This window comes from Hyperolius riggenbachi, chromosome 10, assembly GCF_040937935.1.
Source record: "Hyperolius riggenbachi isolate aHypRig1 chromosome 10, aHypRig1.pri, whole genome shotgun sequence".
Taxonomy (NCBI): Eukaryota; Metazoa; Chordata; class Amphibia; order Anura; family Hyperoliidae; genus Hyperolius; species Hyperolius riggenbachi.
In genome coordinates, this window is record NC_090655.1 from 218,132,045 (window position 1) to 218,147,850 (window position 15,806).

The following is a 15,806-nucleotide window of genomic DNA, read 5'->3' on the forward strand; positions in this document are numbered from 1 at the left end:
CTTTGCATCGATTTGGAATAATCAGAAGCTCACTGCTCATCCCTAATGATAATTGTTCCTCCCCTCAGAATTCTCTAACAAGAAGTGATGATGTTTCTCTATTTGCAGCTTGGAGTCCTGGCATCAGGAACCTCTCAGGGACTCGTCTCTCTGTATCCACAGACGGTACAATGGATGATGACATTGGACAAGAGTTTCCTGCAGATATCCTGGTTACCCAAAATATTCCCTCAGACTCCTCTCACCTGCCTAACACTGAGGGACCTCATACCAAACCCAGCTCTCCATCTGCTGAAGTGTCTTATTTCTGTTCCACATGTGGGAAATGTTTTGTGCAGAAATCATTCCTTGTCAGACATGAGAGATCTCACACTGGTGAGAAGCACCATTCATGTGCTGAGTGTGGGAAATATTTTTTACAGAAATCATTCCTTATCAGACATGAAAAATCTCACACTGGGGAGAAGCACCATTCATGTACTGAGTGTGGGAAATGTTTTGTTCGGAAATCAAATCTTGTCATACATGAGAGATCTCACACTGGTGAGAAGCCTTACACATGTGCTGAGTGTGGGAAATGTTTTGGTCGAAAAACAAATCTAGTCAGACATGAGAGATCTCATACTGGTGAGAAACCTTATTCATGTGCTGAGTGCGGGAAATGCTTTGTTTGGAAATCGGCTCTTGTCAGTCATGAGAGACATCACACTGGTGAGAAGCCCTATTCATGTGCTGAGTGTGGGAAATGTTTTGTACATAAAACAGATGTTGCCAGACATGAAAGATCTCACACTGGTGAGAAGCCCTATTCATGTTCTGAGTGTGGGAAATGTTTTGCTTGGAAATCAGCTCTTGTCAGTCATGAGAGATATCACACTGGTGAGAAGCCCTATCCATGTGCCCAGTGTGGGAAATGTTTTGTACATAAAGCATACCTTGCCAGACATGAGAGATCTCACTCTGGTGAAAAGCCATATTCATGTAGTGAGTGTGGGAAATGTTTGAAAGATAAAAGGAGCCTTGTTTCACATGAGAGATTTCACATTGGTGAGAATCCATATTCATAAACTGTGTGTTAGAAATGTTTTGTAAGGAAATCGCAGCTTATCAGTCATGAGAAATCTCATACTGGTGGGACATTCTATTCATGTGCTGAGTGTGGGAAATGTTTTGTAGATAAAGGAAACCTTGTCAGACATGAGAGAACTCCCACTGTGAAAAAGTAATAAGTAAAACATATGGTAGATTTGCCTTCAGTGAACCTGAACTGGCCACAGCATACTGCTCTCTATTTTCCCAAAATAACCAGAAGTACGGAGGATGGAGAGTTGAGTTCAGCAGCCATTAACAAGGTAGGCTCAGTTTCCCCTTTCCCTCTCTCATCACTAGTGAGAAGGTGATTTAATGCACTGAATGTGGGAAATGTTTTAGGCAAAAATCTCTGTTCTTTTATTACTTGGAAAGTGCATATGGCAGCCTGTTTACATAGAATCACAGGGACTCTTTCAGGCCAGTCAGTGCATTGGTTTGCTAAAGTCCAGGAACTGAGGTGACTTGATGAGATATACATGGGTACATATATATGTTAGAACTTGCCTGTGTTTACTTTTTATATTTTCCAATGCAAGGGTCCTAAAGAGTAAATAAAAGCCCAAACACTTTTATCTGGCTGAACAAACAATTTATCTCCTGATAAAAATATATTGCTGAAAAGCTAATTATTTGTTGTGTTTTTTTTTTCTTTTTTGAGCTGAATGAACTCAATTTCTAGAACACTGGTATGGCTGTTGTGCAAAATGCAGAGTAAAACAATTAACACCTTAAATTCAAAAATTCAAAATAAATACGTTAAGGTGCGTACACATGCACTATAAAGGTGCTTACAAATGCACTACCGCCGGCAACCACGCTCAGCGGATCGTTCAGAAACAGCCTTATCAGTCCACGAACAGCACGTACACACGTGCTACTGTCGGCTGAACGTCCGCCCAGTGGGAGGGTCCAGCAGACCCATTGTTGCCGGCGGTAGTGCGTGTGTACGCACCTTTAGACTCCAGGAAAGTTCTGTATGTTATTGTTCTTCTCCTACTGTGAGCTGTAGATGTGGGGATATTAGAAGCTCCAGTTCATACAGACTGAACTGAGGAAAGGAGATTCCCCCCCCCCCCCCCCCTCTCTGTCTCTCTGTGTCTTTGTTTTGTATTCAGGAAACATAAAGAGTTTTGAGCTGAATACACAAAGTCCAGTAAGATAAGAGGCGAGGTGTTTATCTTCCAGCAATGTTAAGCTGGACACACACAGGACTGATTAAGAAAAATTGGATCACTTTGACTGTGATGGGATCTTCCAGGGATCTTTTGATTCCTCTAAAGTCACATATACATGTGAGGTAAAAATCTTTGGAAACCAAATGATCAATGACCTGTTGATGGATAATCATTGTAAAATAGTTTATAAGAGACCTTCAAAGATAGAAACAAATGATATTTGTCTCTCAAATCCATTCCAGCTGACATGTTCTGCCAACAGTTGTGCTTTCCACAAGGTGGTTATGGGATTGTCAGATATTGAATGCCATTTATGTGCATAGCACATGTGTGAAGAAGGAGGAAGTAATTGGACTATAAAAGCATTTCTCAGGTCTTTTGCATGTACAACATTGTAAAAAGGATCGGTCAGTCAAACCTTCCTGACAAACCTTATGTAGTATTCCCGGTTTGACCAAATTTTTTTCTCACGTGTGTATTCAGCTCAAATCATTTTAGGGGTAACGTTAAAGAAATACAGTACAGACCAAAAGTTTGGACACACCTTCTCATTCCAAGAGTTTTCTTTATTTTCATGACTATGAACATTGTAGATTCCCACTGAAGGCATCCAAACTATGAATTAACACATGTGGAAGTATAGTACATAACCAAAAAGTGTGAAACAACTGAAAATATGTCATATTCTAGGTTCTTCAAAGTAGCCACCTTTTGCTTTGATTACTGCTTTGCACACTCTTGGCATTCTCTTGATGAGCTTCAAGAGGTAGTCACCTGAAATGGTCTTCCAACAGTCTTGAAGGAGTTCCCAGAGCTGCTTAGCACTTGTTAGCCCTTTTGCCTTCACTCTGCAGTCCAGCTCAGCCCAAACCATCTCGTTTGGGTTCAGCTCTGGTGACTGTGGAGGCCAGGTCATCTTCCTGGTCAAATAGCCCTTACACAGCCTGGAGGTGTGTTTGGGGTCATTGTCTTGTTGAAAAATAAATGATGGTCCAACTAAACGCAAACCGGATGGAATAGCATCCTGCTGCAAGATGCTGTGGTAGCCATGCTGGTTCAGTATGCCTTCAATTTTGAATAAATCCCCAACAATGTCACCAGCAAAGCACCCCTACACCATCACACCTCCTCCTCCATGCTACACGGTGTGAACCAGGCATATAGAGACCATCCATTCACCTTTTCTGCGTCGCACAAAGACACGGTGGTTGGAACCAAAAATCTCAGATTTGGACTCATCAGACCAAAGCACTGATTTCCACTGGTCTAATGTCCATTCCTTGTGTTCTTTAGCCCAAACAAGTCCCTTCTGCTTGTTGCCTGTCCTTAGCAGTGGTTTCCTAGCAGATATTCTACCATGAAGGCCTGATTCACACAGTCTCCTCTTAACAGTTGTTTTAGAGATGTGTTTGCTACCAGAACTCTGTGTGGCATTGACCTGGTCTCAAATCTGAGCTGCTGTTAACCTGCGATTTCTGAGGCTGGTGACTCAGATGAACTTATCCTCCGCAGCAGAGGTGACTCTTGGTCTTCCTTTCCTGGGGCAGTCCGCTTGTGAGCCAGTTTGTTTGTAGCTTTCGATGGTTTTTGAGACTGCACTTGGGGGCACTTTCAAAGTTTTCCCAATTTTTCGGACTGACTCGCCTTCATTTCTTAAAGTAATGATGGCCACTCATTTTTCTTTACTTAGCTGCTTTTTTCTTGTCATAATACAAATTCTAACAGTCTATTCAGTAGGACTATCAGCTGTGTATCCACCTGACTTCTTCACAACGCAACTGATGGTCCCAACCCCATTTATAAGGCAAGAAATCCCACTTATTAAACCTGACAGGGCACACCTGTGAAGTGAAAAACATTTCAATTGACTACCTCTTGAAGCTCATCAAGAGAATGGCAAGAGTGTGCAAAGCAGTAATCAAAGCAAAAGGTGGCTACTTTGAAGAACCTAGAATATGACATATTTTCAGTGTGGTTATGTACTATACTTCCACATGTGTTAATTCATAGTTTGGATGCCTTCAGTGTAAATCTACAATGTTCATAGTCATGAAAATAAAGAAAACTATTTGAATGAGAAGGTGTGTCCAAACTTTTGGTCTGTACTGTATATTGTTATAACTTCACAAAGGAAGATTGGTGATATTACTATAGATATGATAGCAGCAAAAGATAACCTAAGTCAGATTTATTCCCAGGTCATATTATGCTCCAGCACAAATAATGCAGATATACCCCAATACCTCAGTGCTGTACCCCTAATGTAAATTAGAAGGAGATTATTGGATACAGTGTTTGGTCTTAAAGGATACCACAACTGAAATGTGACATAATGAGATAGACATGTGTATGTACAGTGCCTAGCACACAAATAACTCTGCTGTGTTCCTTTTTTTTCTTTCTCTCTCTGAAAGAGTTAAATATCAGGTATGTAAGTGGCTGACTCAGTCCTGACTCAGACAGGAAGTGACTACAGTGTGACCCTCACTGATAAGAAATTCCTCTTTTTATCTCTTTCTTGCTCTCAGAAGCCATTTTCTGCTAGGAAAGTATTTTATAGGTGGAATTTCTTATCAGGGAGGGTCACACTGTAGTCGCTTCCTGTCTGAGTCAGCCACTTACATACCTGATATTTAACTCTTTCAGGCACAGAAAGAAAAAAAGGAACACAGCATAGGTATTTGTGTGCTAGGCACTGTACATACACATGTCTATCTCAACATGTCACATGTCAGTTGTGGTATCCTTTAAAGCGGATCCGAGATGAAAAACTAACTATGCATGGGTGTCTGCTGATTGGTTGGCCATGTCAAGTGCATGGGTGTGTGCTTATTGACTGGCCGTGTCATGTGACACGGCCAGCCAATCAGCAGACACCCATGCACTAACACAGCCACGCTAAGCCTGGAGCCGTCTTGTCGGTGTGTGCTGGACTAAAGGACTTATTTGCCCTCTAAGTCGGAGATCTTGCCTGAACGCAGTGGATATACAGCCCTTAAAGCAAGGAAGGACGTTGCAGAGAACAGCAAAGCCCAGTGGTGGTGAGAGCCCGTGTGAGCATCCGTAGTGCCTTGATTTAAGCCTGTATGGTTCAAGTACACTAACCTTGGAGCTGAACTGTGATCCTTTGCATACACGGGTGCCGATTTGAATGCGCACTTTATCATGGTGGCATTACGTATCTGCGCCTGTCGGGGTTGGAAAAACAACAGATGTTGTATGCAGCAGAGGCTTGGAGGTTTTACGTTAACCCTTGAACTGTTTGAGCACATCCAGGCAATAGTGTAGTGCTTTTGACAATCACACTGAAGACAGCCAGCATTCCATCACATTCTCTATTATGTGTTGAACTTTATAGTGAACTCAATCCGTCAGGTTGCTGACAAGTGGAGATCTATATCAGTTGTCAAGCTACAGCCTTTGAGTATGTGTGGTCTGTCTGTAGCGTGAGATAGCATGGATGGTCAGCTGACAATATAGGCATACACGGCCGTGTATTTTAAGGGGGGGGGGGGATAAGGGGTTTACTGTGCAAGTACATTTTGGATCTCTTTAATAAAGTTTTTTGATACTGTAAGTAGACATTTCCCATAGCAAATTTTTTTCCGCAAACTCTGTATGTAAGGGAAACGGCTCCCCATCTGTGGGTGACAGACTATATATGATCTTCTTGCGCTCCCAAACCTTCTATTTTGTGAGCAAGGCTACTGTCAAGGCTCTCTGAAAACCTGTGGGCGTGGCTTTTTTAGTTTATAGGGAATTAGACTATTAAAACGAAAACAAAAAAGTATTTGGCTTGAGGAATCCCCTATAAACAATAGGAAAGGAACACAAATCTGCAATGAGTAAAAGTTCACCTCGTATCCACTTTAAGGCTCATAAATACGTCGGATTTTTCCAAATAACTGGTCATTTGGTCGTCAAATTGGGCGTGTGTACAGTCGGTCGTTCAGCTGATAACGCTAGTTTTGACAGATCAGACGAGCGGATCCGTCAAAACCAGCGTTATCAGCAAAAGACAGGTCGTTTGGACGTGCAAAAGACCGGTCGTTTGGACGTGAAAGGACCGGTCGTTTGGACGTCCAAAAGACGTGGTTTGGAAAAATCCGACGTGTGTATGAGCCTTTAGGGTAAGATGCAGGAATTCTGGGGAGGAGATGGGGGCAGGTTATTATTACATGTGTTACTATCAGATGCTAGAGACAAATGTGGGAAGTTGTTGCTGGAAACAGTTCTGTGTTGTGTAACAAAAAAAATCCTATTAGAATGAAAATCTGATGTGTCTTCAAGTACCTCTCCTGTGATTAAAGCTGTTAAAGGACACCCGAGGTGGAAATAAACAATTGTATTTTTTACATTTTTACTGTTTTATTGTTTTTGCTCAATGACACATTCATTGAAGTCTGCCAGAGCTAAAATCTATGAACTATTAACCCTTTTTCTCTTTCCTGCTCTCAGAAGCCATTTTCTGGTAGGAAAATGTTTTATAGTTGACATTTCTAATCAGTGAGGGTCACACTGTAGTCACTTCCTTTCTGAGTCAGGACTGAGTCAGCCACTTGCATACCTGATATTTAATGTTTTCAGATAGAGAAAGAAAAAAAGGAACACAGCATAGTTATTTGTGTGCTAGGCACTGTACATACCCATGTCTATCTCATGTCACATGCCACCTTGGGTATCCTTTAATAAAGTTATTCCTCTGGATAATGTGCTATATAGCATGGGGCTGTCTGAGCAAATGTGGTAGAACATAGTACAGTATAGATGGACTGAGTAGGACAAAGTTTATTTTGTGTGTTTGTGTATATGTTGTATGTCTGTATGTAGTGAAAAGATTGGTTGGCCATACTGTATATGAAAAATAACAACACTGTGTGAAAAGAATATTAATGGACAACGTCTGGAAAAGAATAATCGTCTTGTTCTTTGTGAGCTCCCAGCATGATATTATATCATTGACATTGTATTGTAAAACATTTTGTAACTGTACATTTAATTAAATATATTTGAAATAAAAGAGACCATCATTTAGACCGGTCATATTGGCATTAGTCAAGGAAAGATTCAGTATAAATAGGGGTTCCCAGGCCAGTGGATTTTTTTTTTAACAATTCAATTTTATTAAGTTTTACAAAAAAACAAGTACAAACAGGTACACGCAGGTACACGAAAGAACAGTAAATAGGTAAACTACAGCTGTATACATTGAGCATACAAGGGAATTAAATCACAGAAGGAAGATAACTGTAAGTATCTTAAGCAGTATATGCACATATTCAATACAGTATGTACAAAGCAGAATTACATATTGAAGTCTTTGGTACATATCCAAAAGGTATCAAACATTTTAACACCCCTTGAGTTGGTCAGAATTGCTTGGACTATACTAACTGCAGAGAAAAGTTAGAGGAAATAAGGGAGAGAGAGAAAGGGAGAGGGGGGGGGGGGGGAGGCTGAAGGAGAGATAAGATCGAGAAATAGAGATAGAAGTATATTTCCAGTGCTTGCCTCCGTAAGCCAGGACTAGCAGAAATTAGGTCTAACTTAGTACTTTTATTTGAACAGGAAGAGGGTTACGTTAATAGTAAAATCAGTCCTCTGGGCCGGAGGGAAGAGCTTCAACATTGTTATATCATGGGGCCCAGATTTTGTCAAATCTGCTGGGACAATTACGGCTTTTATGCGTTAAACGATATAGAGGTATGGCTTTCATGATGGTACATTTCCAGTAGTTAAAGGAGGGAGGTTTATCTGATTTACAAGTGCGGAGAATTTCTTTACGGCCATAAAAACATAATATTCTTATTAAGTATTGGGGGTGTTTGCCCGGCGGGGTATCAGGCCAGTGGATTTTTACCTGAATGGTTAACAATGGGGACGATCAATGAGATGCAAATATTTCCGAGTTCATGCAAATTTATATGCAGCTTGAAACGAACCAATCAAGTCCCACCTAGGTTTAAAGTGATTGGTCCATTTTCAAGGCTCATATATTTGCATAAAAATTACATACATTTGCATGAACTCGGAAATATTTGCATCTCATCAATAATCCGTAGTTAACAATACATGGCTAACTTGGTGCTGGAAGAGGTTATACCCTCAGCTCTTCCCCTCAATGACCGGAGAGATCATGGAGAAGGGTCAGATCTAGAGCTTTCCACTCCACATCATAGTAAGACGATGAAGCTAGATAAGTAGGCTGTGCCAATATTCTACATTTCATATTTTGCTTAGCATGACTCTTGAAGTGTACCAGAGACGAATGGGATAAAGGATTTTACTTACCTGGGGCTACTTTCAGCCCCCCTGTAGTCCATTTGCTCCCTTGATGTTCTCCTGGTCCCCTCCATTCCATTGTGCTGCTGTTATCCCCATAAAGTTCACAACTCAGCGGAGTCATGGACTATTGCGCATACATTATCCCAGCTGCACACACCACCCCATAGTGCTCCCATAGCTTTCAAAGTTCTGCACATACACAGTTTTTTAAGACGGGAGGGTGACGGAGGAGGCGGCTGAACAGCGCATGTGTTGTGGCCCTCAACTCACCACACAGCGGCACAAGTGAGGATCAGAAAGACATTGAGGGAGCAGAACGGACTACAGGGGACTGGATGAAGCCACATCCCCAGTAAGGTTACTTATAATCTGATATCTAAACAGATAAGGGGGGGGGAGGGTGTGGAGTAGGAAAGGGGCATTATGGAAGAGAATTATATCAGTGTAATATGCTGTTTTAAGCACTAGCACTCCTGTAAACTCAAAGTTCAATGAGTTCTGTGCTTCAAGGTGAAAGAGCATTGTTGATTATGTATGCTATCTACTGTTATGTTTCTATAAACTGGTTACTTGGTCTATTATTTTATGAACTAAAGCCCAGTCTATAGGGATCCTAATGTTGCCTCATAGAAGGTTATACAGGTTTGTGGCAATATCTTGTTGCCCACCCTATACCAGATAATAATGCTGGGGGATATATACTCTTCCAATGTTTAATTTGTACATTAAAGTCCTAGCTAATCTTTGAATGGCCCAGGAATATTGATATAATCAAAGCAGTTTGGAGATACTTAAAGGGAACCTGAAGTGAGTAAAATTATTTAACATAAACACATGACAAAGCTGCAAATTAATATTACATACTAACCTCACCGTCAGTTCCTCTAAGAAGCTCCCAATTTTCTTCTTACAGTGATCACTTCCAGTTCTGACAATATTTTGTCAACTGAAATATACCAGTTGCTTTATTTCTGTACCAGTATCTCAGCAGCTGTCAGTTATAGCTGAATGTGCAAGGTAATGTCCATGTTTCACTATGGCTCAAGTGGGTGATATTACAGTTTAACAGTGTGCTAACCAGGAAGCTGTTATGGAGTAAGGACGGAGAATTCCATTGATCAGTGGACAAATGGGACACAGGAGAGGAGATAGAGATTGAGGAGTAGACTACACGGGAGGTAAGTATGACTTGTGTATGGTTATTTTTACTTTTTATTTTCAGTTCAGGTTCTTTTTAAGACCTCCAATTAATAAAGTGTTTCCTAAATGGGATCTACCTCTAGTTCTGGAGTATCTTTCGAGTACTCCTTTTGAGCCGCTTGAGCAATGCTCTATATGGCAACTCTTAAAAACTGTATTTCTTTTCGCCACAACTTCTGGACGAAGAGTATAGAAATTCCAGGCATTGGGTTGCAAAGAGAGATTTATTGTGTATTTCTCAAATAGGGTGGTGTTACGCCCCATGTTCCAATTTCTGACAAAAGTTGTCTCTAAACAACATTTAAATCAGGAGTGGACTCTACCTTCCTTCGCAATCGATCATCCCCTGGATGTTGTCAGAACAGTTCAAAAATACCTAGACAAGTTCCTTTCGGTCTTCAGAGCATCCATTTACAGTATCTCACCAGCAGGCCCTAAAAAGGTCAAGAGATTTCTTCAAGAACTGTGGCATCTTGAATAATCAGGACCATCGAACAAGCCTACAAGGCCAGATGGTTGAATGCTCTAGAATCCACTTCAGCACATTCAAAACGGAGCGTATCTACTTCATGGGCCTCATCTTCAGGAATATCAATTCCCACCATTTGCAAAGTGGCCAACTGGAACTGGGCTAGAGGAAGTCCCAGGTATGTATAAAACTGCTTCTACCCTTTGTCTCAGGTACACTTTAAGCCAAGTAGACACATCAGATAAAAATCTTTGCAAACTGAGGTATTAAGGTAGCCATACATCCAGCGATGTATGGGCAGATTTAACCAAGAGACAAATCTCTCCCTAATTGAATCTGATTAGAGAGAGATCTGTCGGCTGCCCAAACACCGCAGGCTGATTCCTGATCAATTACATGCTGAAATCGGCCCAGAATCAGTCTTGTGACACTGCATTTGCTGCCTAGCCGGCCTGACGCTGTCCCCCTAATGAGTAATGTGCCTCCGGTGCACTATACATTACCTGTCCATGGTCACCGCTGGTTATGTCCTTGGTCCAAACACATGCCCCACATAGTTGCCAGTGTAGACATGGGCATGTGTGGCATCACACATGCCCACATTACTCCAGCAACCACATGGCGCATGTGTGTATATACCAAGGACTGTGCCAAGAGGCAGCCAAGGACAAGTAACGTATAGTACACTGGGCGCCGAGGGGGAAGGGAGAAAACATCGTTGGGTTTCGTTGCATTTGCCACTCATCCCAATATCTCTCACCATTACCACTGCACATCCGATCGAGCAAGTAGGTCCTACATCTTGCAGAATGTCTGATTCATGCGACCAATTTCAGCCCAAAATTGGTTGCACCGTTGATTAGGCATGCATTTGGTGACACCGATTTTCATCCAATTCGATTATAATAATCAAATTGGATGGTCAATCAGCTGCCACCTCACCCGATGCATGGCCACCTTTAATCAGTCCTTTAAAACTGTCACATATTTTTGAGAGAGATTTGAAGATTCTGTATACATGAAAAAAGAGAAGTTCCTGCAAAAGATCCAAAAAATGCTTTTCACTTCCTTCTTTTTCATGCATGCATATGCACACAAGAAAGAAATATCTGGAGATCTCATACACACCTTGTTCAACCCCTTCCCGACTGATAGGCACTGGGAAGGTGGCAGCCCCAGAACCGCCTAATGCCGAAAGTCCTGGGGCGGGGTTTTGCAGGGTATTGGGTGCACATCCTCACTTGAGTGGCCGAGCTCTGCTCCGTTATCAGTCTACCAGTGGTGATCGCTGATAGGCAAAACCGCCGTCTAGTTATATTGTGCAGCATTGTACTGGGGACAGCAGTGTCACTTGGCTGTTCCCTGGAGAGGCTCACAGAGCGATCGGCTCTCATAGGCTGATGTCTATGAGAGGCAATTGCTGTCATTGGCTGTCGGGGGAGGGAGGGGAGGAATCAAAATAAGTAATAAAGACAAATTCTTAAAAAATAGAATACAACTAAATAATAAAAAAAAAATACCAATGGCAGTAGCAATTAGAGCCCACCAACAGAAATCTCTGTTGGTGGGCAGAAAAAGGGAGGGGGGGGAATTCACTTGTGTGCTTAGTTATATGGCTCTGCAGTGAGCACTCAGGCCCAGTGCACATCAAGCGATTTTAGGAGTGATCCACCAACCACATCCGCCAGTGAAAACGCTTGGATAATCAATGTATTTTAATGGAATGGTGCACACCAGCGGTTTGAGGTTTTTAGCAAACCGCAAACGTGCCTCCTGCTGCCCGTTTGCGGTTTGCTAAAAACCTCAAACCGCCGGTGTGCACCATCCCATTGAAATACAATAGCCAAGTGGCTTTAAAGGCGGATGCGGCCGGCGGATCGCATCCTAATCCGCTTCGTGTGCACTGGGCCAAATCTCTGCAATCCACACCAAAAACCACTAGCGTTTTGTGGATTTGCTAGCGGTTTTGGTGTGCACTGGGCCTTAAAGCTGCATAGCACTAAATTGTAAAAAAAAATAGCCTGATCACTAGGGGGAGGGGGGGGTGTAAGCCCATGGTCCTGAACTGGACAGTCATCTGAAGATCAGATCCACCAGGATAATTCTGAAAGATTGAAAGATAAATATATTTCATCTGCAATGAACTTTTGTCTTTCATGAACTTATACAAAGATTGTCTGCAGATTTATCTTTAATCTTTCGTTTTTGAAAGACGTATCTCTGTGTACCCAGCTTTAGTATTCAAAATCTGGTTGCCCTCATACTACATGGCAGTGGTAAAATTGGCCAGTCATCTGCAGATAAAAATTGGATGTGTGTACGGACCTCAACTAGCAGAAACATCTCACAGCATACTACACATCACAACAATAACAAAGCTCCGTGTAATATGTTGCTGAATAAAAACTGATTTGTACATTTCTTCCAGAGTAAAATGAGCCATAAGCTACTTTTCTCCTGTGTTGCTGTCACTTACAGTAGGTGGTAGAAATCTGCGAGAACCGTCAGGTTTTGGACTAACCCAGTGATCTGCAAACTTGGCTCTCCAGCTGTTACGGAACTACAAGTCCCACGATGCATCGCAGAAGTCTGACAGCCACAGTCATGATTCGTAAAGGCAAATGCATTGTGGGACTTGTAGTTCTTTAACAGCTGGACTAACCCATCTCCTCATGGGGGATTCTCAAGGTTTTGTTTATTTTCAAAAGCACTTAGTGAATGGCAGTTGCGCTGTCCACTGCCACAAACGTGTGCAGTGAGGCTGGCCAGCATCATTGTATAAATCCTTTTCAGAGAATTTATATTGAGTCTTTATAAAGAATAAAAACCTTGCTGAAAATCCCCCCCACCATCTTAATGGCATCAGTTTGTGACACCAGGTGTGGCAGGCTGGTAGTTAGTAACCCACCTCTCCATATTTAAAAAAAAAAAAAAAAAAGCTGACTGACATTATTTGGGAATAGTTACAACTGATTAACACATGGCTTGCAGCACTTAAAGCAAACCTGTGCAAAATTTAGGGGGGGGGGGGGGTACTTATCTTGGTAGGGGGAAGCCTTTGCATCCTCAGTGTTCCCCAACCCTGTCCTCAAGACCCACCAACAGTACAGGTTTTGCAGAAAACCACAAACAGTCACAGGTGAGGTGATTAGTTTCTCAAGAGCTGATTAACCTCCTTTGTGGATTTCTACAAAACATGCACTGTTGGTGGGCCCTGAGGCAGGGTTGGGGAACACTGCTAGAGGCTTCCCTCATCCCACTACAACTTACCGTTCCAGTGCAGGGATCCCCCGAAGCTCACAGGCGTGCTCCTGTAAAGGAACAAGCATGGCCACACTGTTGGATGGTTCACTCTGGTGCAGTAGCAAAGAGCTGCTGCTCAGGCTCATCAGAAAAAGCTGAACCCATTTGGCTCCATGCTACTGCGCAGGTACGAGACACCTGCACAGTGTGGCCAAACTATCAACAAGCCTCTGCCAATGGACTTCAGGGGTCCCAGTACTGGAACAGCGAGGAGGATGGAGGACGAGGGAAACCTCTGGATCTCAAGAGTAAACTTCAATGGCAGGCTGAACCAATTTTGTTCAGAGGTCAAACCATTTCACCCAAAATTGTATGGAGTCACCACTGCCCAGACATACCTCATCACCACCAACAATAATAAAAGCAACCTAGACAAACATATGGCTCTGTGTTTCAGATGGTTACAGTAGATTTACCCAGGCACACATAAGATTAACCCCCCCCCCCCCCCCTCCCCTTCCCCACCTTGGCCAAGGTGTGGCCGTCAGAAATTTCTGGCCATCAAACTCTCTGGGCTGTGCAAGAGAGTGACTCTCTGACACAGCTAAGGTTTGTAAAATTTCTGGAGAAGTGAGTTTGTCACGAGAAATGCATCATCCTTATATCTAGATATATTTTTGACATACCTGTATATCACATACTTTTTTGGAGGACTTGCTGAGTCATCTGTCCATACATTGACATGCAGGTGACATGTGCAGAAGTCAAGAGAGCTGCACACTTGCAGAGAGCAGAGCACACTAGCGGAGAGCGCCCTAACACTGCAAATATCAGCAGACACCACACCACTGCGGTTTGCTTCTCCATCTTTGAACTGAACAATCGGACTCTCTGCTTGCCATCAGGAGGTAGTAAGAGATTGGACTGTGGATCCTAAACATGGCACCGGGATTACTACCATTGCCAGGCATTGTGCTACATCAGTGTAAAATAATGCCAAGCCCTCTACAGATTGGTGTGTGGAGGCAGAAGGGAGTGAAGGTAGCCCAGTAGGATTGTCCAATATGGAGCCCAGAAATTTCTGAGGTAGCACCTTGGCCAAGGTGAGTGGGAGCTAGCTCATTCATTTTGCGCCGGTTTGACATTATTTCTACAATGCAAAATAATATGTACAGCACACACCAATGTAAATAAATGGCAGAGCACAAAATAATCATTACATCCAATAAACCTGCTGCATGCATTTTGACCTGGCGCCAATGCAATTCATTTTTGTGCCCTGTGCATCCATGCTAGGTTAGCACAGAGTTACACTGAATCAATGTCACTGTAAACCAACCTTTATAATATTCCCTGGTAGTCTACTGGTTCCCTTTCTCATAAAGAGTTACCTGGTAATCTAAACATTCCCCCCACCCCCTCCTAATTAGCTTTCCATGGTGGTCTAGTGGTCGTCCATCTCACTACAGTAGCACCCAATAGTCTAGTGGTCCCTCCCATATCTCCCCACAGTATTCCCTGCTAGTTGGTAAGTCTAGTGGTCCTCAACCCCATACAGCTCCATGGTGTGTAATGGAACATCTCCTTTATACATCTCACTGGTGTTTAGTGGCACCCCCTCCCTTCCTCCCCATACAGCTCCTTGGCATCTAGTGGAATCCCGTCCCTCCCCTCCTATGCATCACATCAAATGCTGGCATGCTCAGTACAGACTTTAAGTGTAAGGGCACCACTTGTACAATTGTTAGACTGCCCATAAAGAGAGCGAGAGTGTGTGAGTGTGTTTCGGGAGAATAGAGCATGCTCAGTATAGACCTCAGTGTATGGGAGTACATTTGAAATCGTCGCCGGTAGACTTGAGCGCAGGATTCAGCGGTTATACGGCTGATCCTGCTTCTGCACAAGTCCGGGCCGTTTTAATTACTATTCCCCCTCCAGGCCGCCATGGATAGTGGGGGAATGAAATAATTCAGCTTCCAGCGATTGCTGTAGGCCGAATTATTGTGTTTTTTAAGCAACCTCGGCTCCGTCTTCCGACGGAGCCGACGTTACTCACTGAGCGCTGCAATAGGAATGATTCCTATTGTAGCCTATGGAGGCGCCGGCTGCGCCCAAATCTAGCAGCGCTGAAAAGCACTGCTCCGGTGTATGGGCACCATCTGTATTATTGGTAGACTGCCCATACAGTGTATGTCTGGGGAGTTAGTATAGACCTCAGTGCTTGGGCATCATCTGTATTATTGGTAGACTTCCCATACATCTGTGTCTGATGTTTAAATGAAGTATGCTCTGTCCTCCCCAGTCAGTGTATTGACACTATATGTACTATTGGAAAGACTACC

At 42.9% G+C, this 15,806-nt stretch overlaps 1 protein-coding gene across 1 annotated transcript in view; it reads left to right on the forward strand.

Annotated features, from left to right (window-relative positions):
• LOC137536815 (uncharacterized) overlaps positions 1-15,806 on the forward strand; it is a 231,220-nt gene that overhangs the window by 52,362 nt on the left and 163,052 nt on the right. The window contains exon 13 of the mRNA XM_068259012.1: positions 109-1,047. Within this exon, the coding sequence (XP_068115113.1) occupies positions 109-1,047 (939 nt within the window). The remainder of the gene's footprint in view (positions 1-108; positions 1,048-15,806) is intronic.